The sequence below is a fragment of the Mauremys reevesii genome, linkage group 25, assembly GCF_016161935.1.
Source record: "Mauremys reevesii isolate NIE-2019 linkage group 25, ASM1616193v1, whole genome shotgun sequence".
Lineage (NCBI taxonomy): Eukaryota > Metazoa > Chordata > Testudines > Geoemydidae > Mauremys > Mauremys reevesii.
The window spans coordinates 7,232,472-7,251,989 of NC_052647.1; the positions used below are offsets into that span (position 1 = coordinate 7,232,472).

Sequence of the window (19,518 nt, forward strand, 5' to 3'; positions counted from 1 at the left end):
TGCAGGAAGTCGGGGCCCACAAGAGTTTTAAAAATTAACACTGGCCACTCCAGGCTTGTATCACACCCTCAAGGTTACAGCTTTTCTCTGACCTTGGCTTGGTAAATGCTGCCACCGCCCAAATGCAAAAAAACCCTTTGAACTCAGGAAGGAGAACTTGGGAATTCCTCCCTGTGGGGTACCCTCAAGCCCTTTCACCCCCCCCCCCCTTTGGGGAAGAGCTTGTGGGCTCTGGGCACATCCCGGCACAAGGGGCAGGGCCGGATTTCCGATTAGGCACAGGAGGCACGTGCCTAGGGACACCAGCATTCTATGGGGCACCTAAAAATTCAAATTTTGTCGCTCCCGGGTCCCAGCAGGGGGCAGGGCCGGCTGAAGGGGAGACAGCCCCACACACCCCTGCTGCTGGAGCGCTCCTCCCTCCGCCCGGCAGACAGCGTCACCTCCCGGGGGGCCAGTGAGGGTGGGCGGGGGGTAGGGCTTGGGAGTGTGGGTCTCTGGGGGAGTTCATGGGGCAGCTCTGGGCAGAGGGGGTGGGGGGCACTGGGCAGAGGGGCACTGGGCAGCTGGGCACCTAAAAGTTAAAAGTGGTGGGGTTCCCCCACCGCCTGTGGTGGTTAAGAGCTTACGGGCAGCAGGGGAACCCTTCAGCTCCTGGCTGCCTCCAGGCAGCAGGGCCACCGGAGCTCCAAGGCAAGGGGGTGGGAACGCCGACCACTGAGCCCCTGTGCCTAGGGGCGCCCAAAGTATAAATCCAGCCCTGCCAATGGGGGCTCCTGGTCTTTGTTGCTCATACACACAATACAAGACCCAGCTGCCCTGGCCAAAAGTCCAGTTCCCAACTGGAACCAGTTAAAAATATGACCAGGGATCCCAGCTGGGGCTGATTTCCCAGCGCACCAGGTTTCTGCATTTTTAATTCCACCATTGGCAGGGCCCTGACTGGCCATTGGCCCGGGATTGGCAGGACTGGGGCGGCTGGGGGTGTGTGCTGCTGAGTGGCGGTTACCATCTGCCCATGGGGCCTCACCCTGTCTCTGCCTTCCAGGGCTCTGCATCGCCCTGTGCCTGTGGGGCACCGTGGCCCAGACTCCTGGCATACAAGGTAAGACCGACTCCTCCTGGCTAACCTTCCCCAGCGCTCCCGGCTGCCCGGGGTCTCCAGCCTCCGCCCCCTCCAGTCCCTTTCCCCGAGGAGGGAGGAGAGCAGAGTCAGGGGTCTGGCGAGCCGGGAGCAGCCCCTTGGCATGGCTGTCTTGGGGTGGGTTTACAGAGCACAGTGGGGGTGTGCAGGGGAGAGGAGAAGGCCCCTGTGTAGCCCTCCCCTTCCCTTCCCAGCCCCGTGGCCATGTTGCCGGCACAAAAAGGCCTGAGGCTACCGCAACAGTGATTCGTTGCCCGGAGTGCCTTGCTCCAATTAGACACACCAGGGTGGAGAAGCAAAAAAAAAGGTTTATTTGAGATCTCAAAGCGCAGGATGCTTGGAGGAACACACCTCAGATCAAGCACACCTCATACAAGCAGCTCTCTGTCTTTATACATAATCTTAGCTAAGCATGTCTATTACCCCCAATGCCCAGCTCCCCCCTCCCCCCCCTTCTCCCTCCTTTTCAGTTCCCATACAGCAAATACATTATAACGTAGCAATTACTCTAAACAGGTTAGATCATACTTGGCAAAAAACATATTATCTCGTTAGTAACTTTTCTTGACCGGTCATTCTGTTTCACTCCCTTTAGCCAGGTGCAAGCAGGCTGTATAATTGCCTCCTGGTACTGATAACTAGTTGCCACACATTCCATTCTTTCCATCTAGCCTGTGGAGTTAATTAAAGTCTAAACATGGACGCGGTTCGGACAAGCAGAGGCCTAATACAGGGAGCCTTCATTGGCACTGTCATTTTCCACCCCTCTGTCAACACTGGGTCATGCCTGGTGCCACCAACAATTCCCTCCTTTGAGAATACTCAACAAACCTTTGGCTGAGTGTTCTCATATACTGTGGACAAAACATAATTGAGTTCTATGGAGCTGGGGCTGTCAATGAGAGGGTACATAGGGACCTTCGGGGCACGGGGGGTACAAAGTTTACGGAGGAGCAGTTAGAGAGATTAAACTCTTGGGCAAAGCAAATCTTCAGGTTCTCATACGTATTTGACTCTAATTTGTTAGGGATTCCCCTCCATCCCGCATGTGCCTGGGGAGAAACGGGAGTCAACGAGAGGAGTGTTCCCATAGCAAAGAGTAACATTGTGGCAAGCCCTAGGCCTGGATCCATACTGGGCAAGTGATCCTAAGGCCCAACAATTACAATTCCCCAAATACCCACAAAATTACTACTACTAGCAACAAGCAGATTAAAAACAAAAGGGACCAGGCCCACAGGTTAGGCTGGCCCTGTGAAAATAAACACAGCCAACGCTCAGAGTGTTCACGGGGAGTGCGCTGTAACTGTCCAAAGGGGTCACAGGGCATTCCCAGCAGGCCTTACTGTCGCCTGAATAACAGCTTAAGTCCCAGATCGTCGTTGGCAGTCTTCTCCGCAGGTTGGACGGTCCACCGTTCAGGAGCTGGCACTGCTTTCAGACGGGAGTAGTGGATCCAGTTCTTGTATCCCTCGATCTTTGCTGCTGTGTGGGTGATCAGCAGGACGGTGTGAGGTCCCTTCCACTTCTCTTGGAGAGGCTCGTCCTTCCAGGTACGAACGAGAACGGAGTCACCAGGCTGCAGGGAGTGGACAGGGGCATCCAGCGGGAGAGGCTGCAAATCTTTGGTATACCTGTGGAGAGAACAGAGAACAGCAGACAGAGAGCACATGTACTGAGATAAGAAACCGCAGCCTACTCCCACTCCCCTAACAGAACCGGTGTACCATTCATAGGCCATGCCCTCCCAAACATAATCTCGAAGGGACTAAGCCCTAACCTGCCCTTTGGGAGAGCACGAACTCGGAGCAAAACAAGGGGTAAGGCATCAGGCCACCGAAGAGAAGCCTCTTGGCAGACCTTTGAGAGATGCCGCTTGAGTGTCTGATTAGTACGTTCCACTACTCCACTGGCCTGTGGTCGCCATGGAGTGTGGAGCTTCCAGGTGATTTGTAGAACATCCGAAATCCCCTGAATGACTTGCGATGTGAAGGGTGTTCCATTGTCAGATTCCATCCACTGGGGGAGTCCAAAGCGAGGAATGATCTCCTTGACAAACTTGAGAGCCACTGTTCTGGCAGTGTTGTTTCGGCATGGGAAGGCTTCAGGCCATCCGCTGAATCGATCCACCATGACAAGGAGGTACCTGAACCCTTGGGTTCGGGGGAATTCAGTGAAGTCTACTTGCCACACCAATCCTGGCCCTGGGGTAGGTTCCAGAGTGGCTGGTGGCACTGACACTCCTGGTCGAGGGTTGTTCTTTTGACAGACTAAACACTCAGCCTGTACCTGGGAAGCCAGGGGTCTTAATCCAGAGGTTAGAAAATACTTATTCATAAGCTGGGTGAGAGTCTCCTTCCAGCGTGAGTGGTCTGATGTAGTTTCTGTAGTACTGGCCGTATTAGGCTTTTAGGTAGGAGGATTTTTCCTTCTGTGGAGTGGAGCCATCCCTCCTTTTCCTGGAGCCCAAGGGAGTCGGCCAGATTCCTTTCTTCACGAGAGTACTGAGGGGCTGGGAGCTCACCCACTGATGGGATGAGGGCATGCACATGGGCCTTCTCAGCTTCCAATGGTTCCAGGGTGGCAGCCCGCTTGGCTTCCCTGTCGGCCCTGGCGTTGCCCTTGGCTACGTCCTGGTCTTCTCGTTGATGAGCTTTGCAGTGCACCACTGCTACCTCTGAGGGGAGCTGCACCACTTCCAGAAGCCGGAGAATCTGTGTCCCATGCTTGACCGGGGACCCCTGAGCTGTAAGCATTCCCCTTTGTTTCCACAGACCTGCATGAGCATGTAGCACTCCAAAGGCATATCTGAGTCTGGACGGCTGGAGTACTGGGCATCTATGATTTCTAAACAGTCATGTTCCTGCTCCTCTGTTTCTGGTAACATAGTGGCTGGGTTGAGGGAGGGGCAGGTCTGCAGGGTAACTTCAGGATTTTCTAGGAGTTTAGCCTGGTACCGAGCTACCCGAGCCTGCGTGAGCCAGAGACCACCCTTAGTGTCCAGCAGGGCTTGAACCATATGAGGGGTATACACCTGCACAGTCCCCCCCAAAGTCAGTTTCTCTGCTTCACCAAGCACTAGGGCAGTTGCCGCGACAGCTCGCAAGCAAGCTGGCCACCCCTTGGCAACTTGATCCAGTTGTTTAGAGAAATATGCCACAGGACGTTTCCAAGTGCCTAATAATTGAGTAAGCACTCCCAGGGCTACTCCTTTTCTTTCATGCACATACAGTTGAAACGGCTTAGAAAGGTCAGGCAGGCCGAGTGCCGGGGCTTCCATTAGCTTTCTCTTTAATACTTTAAATGCCTTGTCAGCTTCTGAGGACCAGTGAAAGGGGTCGTGATCCATTCCCTTAACACATTCATACAAGGGCTTAGCCCACAGTCCAAACTCTGGGATCCATATTCTGCAAAAGCCTGCCATGCCCAGAAAAGCCCTGAGCTGTTTACGATTGCTTGGGACAGGAATCTGACAGATTGCTTCCTTCCTTTCATTTGAAAGCTGTCTCTCCCCCTGTCTTATGTGAAATCCTAAGTACTGTACTTCTGAGAGGGCAATTTGAGCCTTGCTCTGAGCTACCCGGTATCCTCTGAGTCCAACAAAGTTCAGGAGGCTCACAGTGGCGTGGAGGCAAGGGGTTAATCCCACCGCCCCTATTAACAGGTCGTCAACATACTGCAGGAGGAGAATCCCGTCCGGAGTATTCCACTCCTCCAGGTCTTTGGCCAGAGCCTGGCCGAACAGCGTAGGGGAGTTCTTAAATTCCTGTGCTAACACAGTTCAGCAAAGCTGCTTTTTAACCCTTCGGTCGTCTTCCCACTCGAAGGAGAAAATCTCCTGAGATTGTGTGTCAACAGGAATTGTGAAGAAAGCATCTTTCAGGTCTAGGACTGAAAAGTGGGTGTACTGCCCTCCTATAGATGCCAACAGTGTATATGGGTTTGGAACAAGGGGGTGCAGAGTCTTAACCCGTTCATTAACTGCCCTCAGGTCCTGGACCAGCCGATAGGTGCCATTGGGCTTTCGAACAGGCAGGATGGGGGTGTTCCAGGCTGACTGACATTCTCGCAGTACCCCGTACTTCAGAAACTGATTTATAGTTTCCTGCAGCCCTTCTCTGGCCTCCCTCTTGATCGGATACTGCTTGATCCGCACCAGACCTTTTCCTGGCAGGAGCTGAACTTTAATGGGGGTGTGATGTACTGCCTTTCCTGGGACCCCCGATGCCCATACTAGAGGAAAAACCTGGTCCTCCCACTGGCTCCACTCTGGGGCTTGCATGGCTGAGGGCTCAACTGCAAGAGTCATTATCCAGGCATTCTCTGGGGGCAGGGTGAGAGTGATTTCATCTTGGGTGAAGTGCAGGGTGGCACCTAAGCGACAAAGCAGATCCCGTCCCAGTAGAGGCATTGGGCAGTCGGGGAGGTAAATCAGCTTGTGGGAGAGAGTTCTGTCTCCCAAAGCACATTCTGCTGGGGCATACACTGGACATTTGATTCCTTTTCCTGTAGCGCCGACCACAGTGAGGGAATCTGCCACAGGCAGCTGGAGGGGTTGATTTACAGCGGTTCGAGCTGCTCCAGAGTCTACTAAAAAGTCTATTTCAGAATTTCCCACCCGCATTTTTACTCGGGGTTCCGGGGGCAGGATAGTCCGTCTCCCCTGACACCCCTAGTCTTGATTCTCTGCTGCCATCATAGGGGTATCTTCCCTCTCGGGGCACTCATTTTTCCAGTGTCCCTCCTTCCGGCATATGGCACACTGATTGCGACCCAAACGCCTTTCCTGTGAGCCAGGGCGCCCACGTCCACGATCTCTCATCCCCTGGCCCCTTCCACCACCTTCCTGAAACTTCCTCTTGTCACTGGCCTGTACTGCTGCAATCATCATCTTCACCTGCCTTTTTTCCTTCTCTTGCCTTAGCTATAACCTGATTCCTCTCCACTTCAGACAACAGGGTCCTCATAAGGATATTACAGTCATCCCAGTCAGGCTTGTGACTGGCAAAACATCCCTCAAAAACCGAAATAAACTTGCTGGGATTCGTGGAGAATTCCCCTGCCTGTGCCTTAAAGGCTGCTAAGTCCACTGGGTTAAAAGGCACATGTGAGTAAACTAGCATAGTAGTGGCCCGGCGCCCCTCTGCTCCCGGGCGAGCCACCACAGTCTCAGTAATCAACGGATAAAATCCCACTGAAGGAGCAATCTCTGAAACCTGAGGCACCTGGTCTTTATACGGTGGGGGTGTAGGAGCCGAAGGGGACACCGACTCTGCCATTACAACCGGGGAGGGGTTCGGGGAACTAACAACAGTGACTGCCGAGCCTGTCGGAGTCAGATTACACTCTTGCAACAGATCTGACCTATCTCTCAACAACATAAACAACTGTGCATATATAAATTCATTCCACTTATTCATTCGCTGACAAAACAAAGCTAATTGAAGGATCGTGTTGTAATTAAGTGATCCCTCCGGTGGCCACCTCTCCTGGCCCTCTAGCTGGTACTGAGGCCAGTTTACTGTACAGAATCTTTTCAGTTTACTTTTAGTCAATGGATCTTTTTCAAACACTTTCCAATTCATCAGAATGCATTCTAAGGGTGTACACCGTACCCTGCCTGTACTCTGTCCCTGCCCCATAACTATGGGAAGACACTGGGCGTCCCCAGGTCTTAACAGGCAAACAAAAGGTTAACAGCACTGGACTGTTCCTACCTTATTCACGAGACCGGTTCCCCACCGTCGCCCGCAGCTGCTTCTCCACTATCTGAGCGCGTTGCACCGTAGTGCCCTCCGGGGTCGACCACACCGCGTCTCCGCCGAGGCCCCCGATGAAGTCACCGGTGCGCGCTGGGCATCGGTCGTCGCCGCAATCCGTCGACCTCCAGGAGGGGTCCGGGCAAGGCTAAATTTAGCCTCAAGCCCACCCAGGGACGCCAAAACTGTTGCCGGCACAAGGCCTGAGGCTACCGCAACAGTGATTCGTTGCCCGGAGTGCCTCGCTCCAATTAGACACACCAGGGTGGAGAAGCAAAAAAAAAAGGTTTATTTGAGATCTCAAAGCGCAGGATGCTTGGAGGAACACACCTCAGATCAAGCACACCTCATACAAGCAGCTCTCTGTCTTTATACATAATCTTAGCTAAGCATGTCTATTACCCCCAATGCCCAGCTCCCCCCTCCCCCCCCTCTTCTCCCTCCTTTTCAGTTCCCATACAGCAAATACATTATAACATAGCAATTACTCTAAACAGGTTAGATCATACTTGGCAAAAAACATATTATCTCGTTAGTAACTTTTCTTGACCGGTCATTCTGTTTCACTCCCTTTAGCCAGGTGCAAGCAGGCTGTATAATTGCCTCCTGGTACTGATAACTAGTTGCCACACATTCCATTCTTTCCATCTAGCCTGTGGAGTTAATTAAAGTCTAAACATGGACGTGGTTCGGACAAGCAGAGGCCTAATACAGGGAGCCTTCATTGGCACTGTCATTTTCCACCCCTCTGTCAACACTGGGTCATGCCTGGTGCCACCAACAGCCAGGAGAGAATAGACCCTGGGGCCCAGGGCTCTACGCTGGGGGCTGGAGTGAGGGGCAGGTCCCCTTTGTAGCCAAGGGCCGGGTCACTGACCAGCCCAAATCAAACCCCTAATGGCTCAGATGTTAGAAGTGGCATTTGTTGGTGCTCCCCCCCCAAATCAGGCTGAACTGAAACCTACGACCCACGTGCCCAGCTGAGGGGTGTTTGGGATCCGGATTCTGTGCCTCGAGCCCAGCTCTGCTGTGAATCCCAAGATGGGATTTGGGCAAATTCCCATTGACCCACTGGGGTCCCCCAGTGCTGCACCCACCCAGCTCTGTCTGCTCCCACCCCAAGCCCTGCAGCCGGCTAAGCTGTGCTGGGATCCTTCCCCTCATGCTGGTCAGATGGACGGATCCCAGCGGAGCCCCAAACACCGGGCAGCTAAAGGATCCAGGAGCCCCTGTAGGCAGGTCACAATCTGGGTCATGGGAGGCAGCTCAGGATCCAAACTAGCCTCGCGCCTGATTCCGCTCTCAGTCAGTCCAGAGCAGAGCCGGGCAGGGATTTCCATGGGAACCATTTTTTGCCAAAAAATGCCGATTTGGTTCAGAGGAATGTTTGGTTTTACTCAGGGGGAAAAATTGCATGGGCGGGACAGGGAATGGAATAATTTTCAAAACTAAACAAATCCCGTTTTCCAGTTTGAAGCGAGGTTTCGGTTTCAAATTGATGCCAATGAGAGTAACGACGACAGCAACAAAAGGGGAAAAAAATGGGTGAGATCAAAAACGTTTCACGTGAAGAGACGCCAGGTGCCGGTGGCTCTGCCTGTCTGTGCCGGGGGCACCCCGGAAGCCAAGGCCTCCTGTGCAGCCGAGGGCAGCTTGTGGCCAGGCGGTGGAGGCGTCGGAGCTGTTTGCCAGGCGCCCGGGGATGAAAATCAGCGAATGGGGCGTGTGAAAGGAGTCGATCCCCCTGTGTGTGTGTGGGGGGGGGGGGGGCGGAGCCGCTCTGCACTGGCTGACCCTGCCCAGCTGTTCCCGCCCCTGCAGGTACCACTGGGGACTGCAACAGCCATATGCTGTGCCCAGCAAACGCCAAGTGTGTGAACAGCACCCACTGCACCTGCCTGGATGGATACCAGCCAACGGGGAATCGCTTCTTCACCGACACAACAGAGACCTGTGACGGTAACGGGGCTCCCACGTTGTCCGGGGGAGCTGGGACAGAGCAGGGCATTAAGGGCCGGAGCAGCCAACTCCACTGACTCCAGGGCCTGCTGGGGGTGCTCAGCCCGGCTGGGGAATGGGGGGGGCAGCAGCTCGGGTGAGGGCTGCCCTCCTGGGGATCGAACCGGGGCCTCCAGAGTGAGCGGCAGGAGCCAGGAGTGTTGGGCTCTGGGAATGAGGCACGGGGTTGGGGGGGCCCATCACACTGACCCGTCTGAATCCCAGCCTGGGCCCTAATCAGCCCCTGGGTGTGCAGGGGCAGAGGGGCCCCATGTGAGCAGAATGGGGCAGCCCTGGCTATACTGTACTCCCCCTTCCCCCCCCTCCATTCGCAGGGATCTAAGGAAGGGGGGGACAGAGGTGAGGCAGCTTGTCACACACACACACACACCCAACACACAGGGATCCCGGAGCCCCAGGGGGAGTCTCCCCACCCTCCCCTCACATGGGGGATCTGGGTGTTTGTGGGGCTGAACCCCCCGTACCTGGGACAGGAGGCTGGGCGGCGGTGGGGGCTGTTTCTGACATTCCAGCAGCAGAAATGGGTAACTGAGAATCCGGCCCTTAATCACTAACCGCTCAGAGCCCCAGTTGCCTGCATCCCGTCACCCAGATCAGTGCAAGGGGCTGGGGGGAGGGTGATACGGGGAACTTCTCCCTGCCAGGACTGTACAGAGCGTCCCCTCTTGCATTACAGATATTAATGAGTGTCTGGGGCCGAGCCCGCCAGACTGCGGACCCAACACAAACTGCATCAACTTGGCTGGGAGTTACTACTGCCGCTGCACCGATGGCTACGAGCCCAGCTCTGGGAAAGCCAACTTCATGCACGCGAGTGAGAACAGCTGCCAGGGTGAGCTCTCCCCTGGCCCCACCTGCTGAGACCCCCTCCTTGCACACACAAATGCTCGTTCCAGGCCTGGTGCTGCACCGGGGCTGCTGCTGGCTTTGGCAGTGGCCCGAGGCCTCAGCGAGGCTGTGATGAGACGTGAACCTCACCTGCTCCCGCAGAGCATGGGACCGGGCTCACCCCTGTGCCCGGCGCTTGGATGGGGAATAAACCCTCGGGGTTAGAAACAGACCCATGGAGCAAACTCCTTGTGCTGCAGTGATGTGCTGGGGAGAGGGGAGGGGACCCTCGCTGGCCCCAGCACGCAGCATCTGGGCTGCTCGTGTCCTCCTGACCCTGGGAAGGGGCCTCGTGTATCAACCATGGAAATACCACAGTGCGCTTTGCCCCCTACAGGCCCTGGGGAGGAGAGAATAGCCACAGCACAGTGTGCCCCTGCCCTACGCCCGATCCTCCCCCATGGGTCCTGGAAGGTAGGGAATAGCTGCAGTGCTGGGCCCCGGTCTCATCCCCTACATCAGGGGCTAGGAGCAAGGTGGGTGCAGGACCCCGACAGCAGTTCCCCACCAGCTGGGGTGGCCCCTTTTGCAGGGTGGGGGATTCTCCAGTGGCCGTTCCTCTGCCAGAGCAGCCTAGTGCCGCATGAGTATAGCTGAGAGTCAGGCCTGTGATTGTTAAGCTGCTGAGGGCCCAGTCGCCTGGGTCCCGTCACCCGGCTCAGTGGGGGGGCTTGGGGGAGGGTGATGCGGGGAATGTCTCCCTGCCAGGACTGTACAGAGCGTCCCCTCTTGCATTACAGATATTAATGAGTGTCTGGGGATCGCTGGAACACCTACCAGGGTGAGCTCTCCCCTAGCCTCCACCGCACCCTCCTCAGTTCCCCCCACCACACCCACACACACCCCTCGGCTCATTCCAGGCCTGGTGCTGCGGCAGAGGCTGCTCCCAGCTGCAGCAAAGGCACCCGATCCACTCACTGGGGCTGTGATGAGCTGTGACCCTCAACCTCTGCCCCAGCATGTGGGGGCCAGGATCTCCCCTGCCTCGGTGTTTGGATTGGGAATAAACCCCTAGGTTTGCAGGGAGGGCACCGGAGAGATGGGTGGGGCCCTCGCTGTTGCCAGCACACAGAATCCAGGCTGCTAGTGCCCCTGAGCCTGGGAAGGGACCTTGTGTATGGTCCACGTACAGCACAGTGCACTCTGCTCCCTAAGGGCCTGGGGGGCAGGGAATAGCCCCAGCGCAGGGCACCCCGGCCACGCCCCCAATCTGCCCCCTCCCTCAGGGCTGGGAACAGAGCCTTTTCCAGCCCCACACTGACAGGGAAACCCCTGGGTGGGAGGGTGTTTCCTAGGGGGCCATTATGCCCCCTTAGGCAGCCAGGGCGGCCTGACCGGAGAAGGGGCCGGGATGCTCCAGGCCCTTGTTTGCGACATTCAGCCGGTAGTTAGAGCTTGTGTCAAGTCCCAGCCGGCCACTCCCATGGAAACCGCACTCTACACTCCCGTTTGGGGGCGCAGAGCACCAGGTCCGTAGCACTTGGACAACTCAGGAGCCCATTGGTTCAAACGCTTCCCCTGGCAGAGACCTCGCCCAGCCATTCCTGCGCCAGCCCCAGGCCGCGTGGGATAACCCCAGCCAGTGTCCTGGGGCGGGTCTACGCACAAGAAGAAATCAGCGCCGCAGGTATCTCAGCCAGCGTCCCGGGGATTGTGTGGGGATAGCTGGTATCGGGAGCCGTGTGGAGAATCCCTAGGGCTTGTCCCCGGGGGGATTGATGGCGATCGCTGTTCTCTTTGGAAGCGCACTGATTATTCCAGACCAGAGTGTCCGGACGGGGAGCGATTCCACAGGAGCTGTTACCCTCAATATCTCCATGTACTTAAGCCGCTAGAGACACCCAATCTCAGAGCTCCCTGCAACTCGGAGCGAGTTTGGAAGCCACGGGACACCCGTGTGCCCGAGGGAGGGGAGAGCTCTGGCTGCACCACCGAGAACCCAGCGCATGGCCCCCCTTCTCCAGCAGACAGAGCGTCGGAGCTGGGGAAAGCGCTTTGGAGCAGTGGCTGTGCTGTGGCTGGATGTGTGTACAGCATCTGGCACCACAGGGCCCCAGCTGTGGCGCTACCCGCTATAAACATCCCAATGGAACCAGGACGGGATGGATAAGGACACTGGAAGCTCTGTTCTCAGTCCGCATTGACCCTTGGAAGCCTTCGGGGGCAGAACCCGATTGTATGTCATTTCCAGAATAAAGCAGGTTCTGGAAATGCGGAGCCGCCTTGGTGCTGTCTGGAGAACCCGCGAGTGTCGCAGGGTCGAGGGGCGGAGGAGGCAGCACTTGGCAGGATGCAGCCGGTAGGTTCTGACAGGTTCAGTCTGCCCCGGGAGCAGCTCAGCCTCTGAAGAGGCAAAACCCTGGTGCAGGCCAGGCTGAGACACAAGTAACGCTGGCACCTGCACAGTACAGACGGGATCAGAGCTGAGGCCCATCTAGCCTGGTATCCCAGCTCCAATGGGCCAAAACCAGATGCTGCAGAGGACGGTGGAAGAGCCCTGCAGTGGCAGCCGGGGGATAATCTGCCCTCATGTCCTGATCTCTAATACTCAGCTGAGCTGAAGCCCCACAGCAGGAGGTTTTCTCTCTCTTCCCAAATGTTTGTGCCCTTTAACTATGATCTTATCTGGCTGTTCTCATCGTCCTTAGGAATGTCCAGTCGCTCCTTGAATCTTGCTAAATTCTTGGCCTCAGTGACTCCTGTGGTGGGGAGTTCCACTGGCTAATCGCACATTGCGTGAAACAGCCTTTCCTTGGCTCCGTTCCGAATTTCCCCTCTTCTCACTTCCCTGACTGTTATGAGGTGGAGAGAACAGAAGCTCCGCATCTCCCTTCTCTATCATTTATAGAGTCTTAGCACGTCCCCTATTCTGTTCACGCTAAGGTGACAGTCCCAGTCTTTTCAATCTCTCTCCGCAGAGGGTTTTTCCAGCCCCTGATCATTCTCATTGCCTGGTTCATACCCCTCTGGTTCTGCACTGCTCTGTGTGCAAGGGGGTGCCCAGGGCAGCTCGTGGGTTGCAGAGGAGGTCACCCCATTGACTGATATCCAGGCATTAGACCAGCCCTCATGTTATTTTCTATCCCCTTCCTCCAAAGTAGCTCCCCATTTGTCCCCTCCAGGGGAGGACGCCTCATTCAGGCATTGCCGTCTGCACTGATATTGCGGCACTGGGCATCGCCAGATCCGCTTGGGAGCTTTAGGAAGCAGCAGGCACGTGTACTGGCAGGGCTGCTTTTCCCTTCCCTGCTGGAGCGGCTCATTCCAGACAATAGCCACTTGCTCCCATTCGCTGACCCAGTCACTGAACCCCTGGCTCTAACCAGCCCCGTCTCCTCAGAGCACGGTGCATGTCGGACGCCTGGATTATCCCCCAGCAGCGTCACCCCAGTGCCCAAGGTCCAGCTCCTAGATCAGCCTGTCCCAGCGCTTTCTCTGTCCTTGCAGACATTGACGAGTGCCAGCAAAATGCCACAATCTGTGAGCCCCACGGGAACTGCATCAACATGCCAGGGAGTTACATGTGTAAATGCAGAAAGGGATTTGGGAAGCGTCTAAAGGATACGGCTAAGATCTGCACGGGTACAATGGGAGCTGGAAACAGTTGTGGCAAAGGCGTGATGCTTCTGGCTTGTCTGCAGTGGTGCTAATGCGTGATGTTGCTTTAAAGCCCCACCTCCCGGTGTCACATGATTCCGCTTTTGGCTACAATCAAAATTAGGGCCTGGCCCACCTGGTGGAGGAAAAACTGCCAAACTTTACACTGGGGTGACCGACAGCTCCCAAACCAGAGTCAAACAAAATGAAGCCAAAATGGATTTTTTGTTGGTTTAAAAATCATGAGATTTTTTTAATCTTGTGACTTTTTTGCAGCCTGGCTCAGAGTTTGGGGCTTTTATTGATTGCTTGGCGTTGGTGATGCTGTTAATGCACCGTCACTGAGCTGACCCAGGATCTCTGACACTAACCCGCATGCCTGGATGGTGAAACTAACCAGGTTGCCCTGAGGTTTCGCTCTTTCTCTGCGCCCCACCCGGGCAAAGTGTCTGTTCTGACTCCCAGCCTGTCTTACAAACTGGAAACTGGGCCCAGGGACTGAAGGTCGCCATGTCTCTTGCCAGGCTGCTTAATTCCATCGAGGCAGGGGCGTAGGACACTGGGACTCTCGTTAGAAGCTGCAACATCCCCCCAAACCTGCAGCTACAATCAGAGCCCAAGATGCTCTTTCGTAGCAGAGCTTTGAGGTGGGGGCAGGTCAGGTCTTTGCAAAGCAAACTGGGCTGAGACAGAGCCAAGAACTCTGTGTTGGATCAACCTTTAATACAGCTTGGGCTCAAAAATGCCCATTAGTTTCTAGAACCTCATTAACCAAACCCTCAGCAGCTGCTAAGGAGCTGGCATCACAAAGGAACCAGCTTGGATCATCAGCAGGAATCAAACCCAGACCCTGCCTGCTGAAAGTACACAGCTCAGCTGCTGGAGCTAAGGGAGTAACTCCATTAGCCAGTCATTGTAGCAGGCTGTTATCTACTTATGGGAACCAGCCACCAGAGCAGGACAAACTTGCTCTCTCCTTGTTCCGTGGCTCAGCGGCCTTTGCTAGAGGCTGGCACATACAAGCCCCCTCACAGGCATGGCGTAGGCCCGTTGCCTTCCAGGAGGTTTAACAATGGAGCAAAAGTTGAGTTTCCTGCCAAAGGAACAAGGGATTTTTTCCAGCCCTGATGCACTCCCGGCCATGAGCCAGGGGACACAAAGCTCCTCTCAGTGAGAGGGAGCAGAGGGCAAAATCTGCATGGTGAGGCAGGGGAGACACATTCTTGGCCTTCTATGGAGGAAATAAGCTGAAAGAGACAGGTCTAGTGGGTCGGGTGTGAGACTCAGGAGACTTGGGTTCTCGTCCCAGCTCTGTTCCTGCTGGGTGTCCTTGGGCAATTCCCTGCCTCAGTTTTCTCTCCCACCTCTTGTCCATTTAGACTGGAAGCTCTTTATGGCCGTGTGGGTGCAGCGCTGTGGGTGCTGCCTTTATGCAAATAACGACCGAGGGGAAGGGGCGTAGTGGGAAATAGCAAAATGCTGTCACGGGAAAGAGAGAGAAGAGCAGTCTGAGAAAGAGCTGCTGGAACTTGGTCCAAGGGAAGGATCCGTGAGCGCTCTGGATTCTCCCTGCTGACTATTAGATAAATGGCTATTAGCTAGGATGGGTAAGAATGGTGTCCCTAGCCTCTGTTCGTCAGAGGATGGAGATGGATGGCAGGAGAGAGATCACTTGATCGTTGCCTGTTAGGTTCACTCCTCTGGGGCACCTGGCATTGGCCACTGTCGGTAGACAGATACTGGGCTAGATGGACCTTTGGTCTGACCCAGTACGGCCGTTCTTATGTTATATTCTTATGACTGACCTGTTTGCTGATGTCTGGCGAAGGGGATTTTACCCACAAGGATTTCTGTAAGAAGCAGAAGCGTTATGGATAAATATCAGGGAGAGCTTAGCGGCCGGAATGAGTGCGTCTCTGCCCGTACAAGCCGGGTCCCTAGATAGAAAACCCCACTCCCTGCATGGAGTGAGTGACCCCGCTGCACCATGGAGCCCCGACATTCCCTGTGTATCCCCTCTGCCCAGCAGCTGGCGCTACCTGCGTTGGCAGCCTGGTGGGTGTCCGTCCCTCCAGCGTTTGGCTAGATCACGGCAGGGCTCTCTGTGCCCGGGCAGGGCGGGGCCCGTCTGTCAGATCAGAATCTCCACAGTGGTGAAAGGCCCCAGGAGCCAGCGAGGGCAGTAAAGTCCCCTCTGTTTGGGGCCGGATTGGTGACCTGCAGGGTGGCGACTCCGTTTGGGGCTATGCTGGGGGTCAGGCTGGGCAGGTCTCTTCCGGCCTCAGCTTCCACAGGCTGGATTGGCAGCGAGTGTCGAGCTGGCATCATCCGTCCGAGGGCTTGGTGGATTCGCCCCGCGAGGCCCTGGGTCTGGAGGTCACAGCAGGGTCCAGGAATGGACTTTGTTGGGCCGCTGCTCACTGCGCGATGTTAGGAATAGGGGGATCCCCTGAGTTCAGCTGGCTTCCAAACAACCCATTTACCAGCCGTGCAGGGCCTGGCCGCATGTCGGGGTCTGCGGGCTTCTGCCATAGACCCCCGTGAGCACAACCAGAGAGCAAAGAAACTAGTTTAAAGGGACATCACCCAATTCCCCTGCACTCCTCTCGGCAGAGCCCACCCACCCTTCTCCTAGTGCTCCAGGGGAGGGGCGGGACTGGGTGTATCCCGAACGGGGAGGGGACCCATGGGGCTGGGGTCTGTAATGCTGAGTGTGGCGCCCCCTTTCTGGTGACTAGCTCCAGTTCAGCGCCCCCTTTCTTCTCCTCCACCATTGCAGCTCCTGGAGTTGCGGCTGCCCCGTGTCTCGGCCGTCCGGCCAGGTCACGCTGTGATCCCCATTCTGGGGGAGCCTTTCAAAGTCAGACCCCTCTAACCCTTTCTCGAGGGTTTCCTAGCCCCCCTTGCCTCAGGCCCCCACCTCTGGGCCCAGCCCTCGGGCTGTAGAGAAGCCCCACCTGTCCCCTCCCAGGCGAGCTTCCTTCTAGCCAGCGCCCTGCACGCAGCCTGAGTCACTTCCCCTTTGCAGCTTAACTGGCTGATCGGCCCCCCCTTAACCCCGCTCTGTCAGGGCTGGTGCAGGGAGGGGATCGCAGGGTCCTGGTCTGGAAAAGGTTGGGCCCCCCGATCTGGTGGTGGGGGAGGGGTTGTGCCGCAGGGATTGGGGCCCTGCAAATAGCAGGGAAGAAAGGAGAATAGAATGGGGGGGGGGTGTAGATGGAGCAGACAGACTGACCGACAGACCACGCCCCCTGCAATGGGTGGGAGGTGCCTCCATGGTCATTCACCCCCTAATGTGCCCCCAGCCGTGCTGTGTGCGACCCCCTCCCTCCGCTTTCCCCTCTCAGACATCGACGAGTGCAACAAGACCCCAGATATCTGCGGCCCCAACGCCACGTGTATCAACACCATCGGGAGCTACTGGTGTGAGTGCCGGGCCGGCTACGTCCCCTCCAACAGGAACATGACCCTGTGCCAAGGTGGGTCCTGCTGCGGGGGGCACGGAGGGGGCACCTGGGGGGCTGGGCAGGGCCTGGGGTTACACAGGCAGAGGTCTTGGACGAGGGGGCAGCGAGCTGGGAACTGTTCTGGGATGGTGCAACACAGGGGCGGCTCTAGCTTTTTGGCCGCCCCAAGCAGTCATGCGCGGGAGGCGCCCCGGAGCCGCGGGAGCAGCGGACCTCCCGCGGGCATGACTGCAGAGGGACCGCTGGTCCCGCGTGGCTCGGCTGGACCTCCCGCGGCTGCGGGCGGCTCGCGGGTCCGGCGGCTCCGCTTGAGCTGCCGCAGTCATGCCTGCGGGAGGTCCAGCCGAGCCGCGGGACAAGCGCCCCCTCCGCAGTCATGCCTGCGGCAGGTCCAGTCGTCCCGGGGCTCCAGCCAGCCGCCCTCCCCCGGCAGCAGGGGACGCCCCCTAGATGTTGCCGCCCTAGGCACCAGCTTGTTTTGCTGGTGCCTAGAGCCGCCCCTGGTGCAACAGCCCCCCCACCCCTCCCCTGACCCTCATGGACAGGGTCCCTCTGGGTCTCAGCCCTATCCGGGGAGGGGGGGGCTCAGTCTCCAGGCTCTCACCTCCCCCAGCCCAGCCTGTCCGTCCACTGGGGTGTTTCTGGTTGGCTCAGAGCCACAGGCACCAGCTAGCCCAGGTCTGGCTCTGGGAGCGGAGCAGGGCCAGGCCGGGGAGGGGTGAGCAGGGCAGCCAGGGGCCGGGTGTCTTCCCCCCAGCAGTGCCTGTATTCCTGCTGCACGGCTGGATTCTCTGCCCTGGGAAGAGGCAGCAGGGGGCGCAGTCTGTGCCTAGGGGCCACTAGAGGCCACTGTGGGGCCAGCCCGGGGCTCCCTGATGGATTCTCCCCCTACAACACACCCCAGAACCACCCACAGCTGGGGGGAGAGGGTTGAGGGGAGATATGGCTGGGATGATTCCACAGCCCCCACCCCCACCCCACTGCGGCTCAGTCCCCCCAGGATGGAGAGGGGAGAGGGATCCTTTCACAGAGACCGGCTTGTGGGCAGAGGATGGGGAGAAGGGGCTGCGCACATGTGTGGGGCTGTGTGTGTGTTGGGGGGGGGTCACTGCTCCCCCTGCTGGAGGGAACGAGTCCTGCTCTCTGTGCCTGGCTCTGGTGCATGCACCTACCCAGCCAGACCCCGCATTTCCCCCGCCCATCTCTCACTCCTCCTCCCTTTCCATCCCCAGAGCTCACCTGCCCCCCGCTGCAGGGTGATGACAGCTCTGCCGGAGCCAAGGTGAGTGAGGCACAGACACCGGGGGCGGGGATAGACCCCGATTCCCCTTTATGTGACATGTTGCTTTTCACTGATCTCACCCAATGAGGCTTCTGGGGCCAAACTTGCCCCTGGGCAAAGAGCCAGTGTCCCTGGAGCCCCTGCAGTCCAGCCACGGCCCAGGCCTTTGCCCCAGGGGTGATTCTCACCCTCCAGGATCAGCAGCATCAGGCTGCGGCAACACACTTCAGCTTGCAACCACCATCCTCCACCATCCCTTGCAAACGCTGTGAACCCCCTAGGGGCCAGACGGGGCATTGCCCGCGCTCCCTCTGGCGCCTGGCTCCTGAGCCGAGGGATCCTCTAGGGACTGGGGGAGGTGGGCTGCGATTCTGTGATCTCTTTTCCTGAGCCAGGCCTGGGCCTTGTTTTTCAGAACCTCCTGGGCAGCTTCCAGGCACAGGTGGGACGTCTCTGCAAGGCGGCGCTGGAAGAGCTGAAGCAGATGAACTCTCAGAATGCCGAGGGAAAGCTGCAGGTGCCAAGCCAAAATACGGGGCCTTGCTGGGTTTTTTCCCGTTAGGGGGAGGAATTGCTGCTCCTACTCAGATCTAGTCTCAGGGTGATCTATAGGGATTCAGCACCTGGAACAGGAGATAAATAAACAGCAGCATGGCCCAGAAATTCCCATGCCTGCCTCTTGTCTTTCCTTTCAAGGGGATTGTGGGAAGGCAGTGGCGGACTAGCAATCTGGGAATGGGGGGCGCGGCAGAGGCTCAGGCACTGTGACACCAACACCCCCCACGTTTGCTTGACCAGGGCTTCTTGAACATTCTGGAGAAGCAGATAAATCTGGTTGGGCAGCAGAGCGAGAGCGTGGAGTGGAGACACCGGATTGCGACGGAGCTGATGGCCATAGTGGAGAAGCTGCTGAGAACACTGGCCCTGACCGTGCATGACAGCATGATCAGCATCGCATCCCCCATGGGCACAGGTCAGCACCTGGCCACATGGCCCCAGTTGGGCTTTCATCACACACAGTCTACACTCCCACCCAACTCCCCACAGTGCCCCCTGCTGGGAGACGGGAGCTCCCCCACACAGCCAGTGGTCCCGCCCTGATCCCCACAGCACCCCCTGCTGGGAGAGTCTGGGACTGGAGTAGCTGGGAACTCCCCCCACAGCCAGGAAAGCACCTTGCCTAGCTACAGGCTTCCTCTCCATGTTCTCTGGTGTGAGCCCTGGCTGGCATTGTGGTTGCAGAGCTGGAGCTGGCGGTCAGGCAGGCTGGGAACCAGAGCCAGGAGACCGTGACGCTGCAGCAGAGCAAGACACAGATGGACTTAAAGTGGGCCGGAGCTCCAGGGCAGAAAAACGAAGGTA

At 57.2% G+C, this 19,518-nt stretch overlaps 1 protein-coding gene across 1 annotated transcript in view; it reads left to right on the plus strand.

Moving 5' to 3' along the window:
- LOC120391383 (adhesion G protein-coupled receptor E2-like) overlaps window positions 1–19,518 on the plus strand; it is a 28,368-nt gene that overhangs the window by 594 nt on the left and 8,256 nt on the right. Inside the window, exons 2-9 of the mRNA XM_039515026.1 lie at window positions 1,049–1,105; window positions 8,725–8,862; window positions 9,599–9,754; window positions 16,755–16,886; window positions 18,107–18,156; window positions 18,572–18,673; window positions 18,955–19,129; window positions 19,399–19,515. Of these exons, the coding sequence (XP_039370960.1) occupies window positions 1,049–1,105; window positions 8,725–8,862; window positions 9,599–9,754; window positions 16,755–16,886; window positions 18,107–18,156; window positions 18,572–18,673; window positions 18,955–19,129; window positions 19,399–19,515 (927 nt within the window). The remainder of the gene's footprint in view (window positions 1–1,048; window positions 1,106–8,724; window positions 8,863–9,598; window positions 9,755–16,754; window positions 16,887–18,106; window positions 18,157–18,571; window positions 18,674–18,954; window positions 19,130–19,398; window positions 19,516–19,518) is intronic.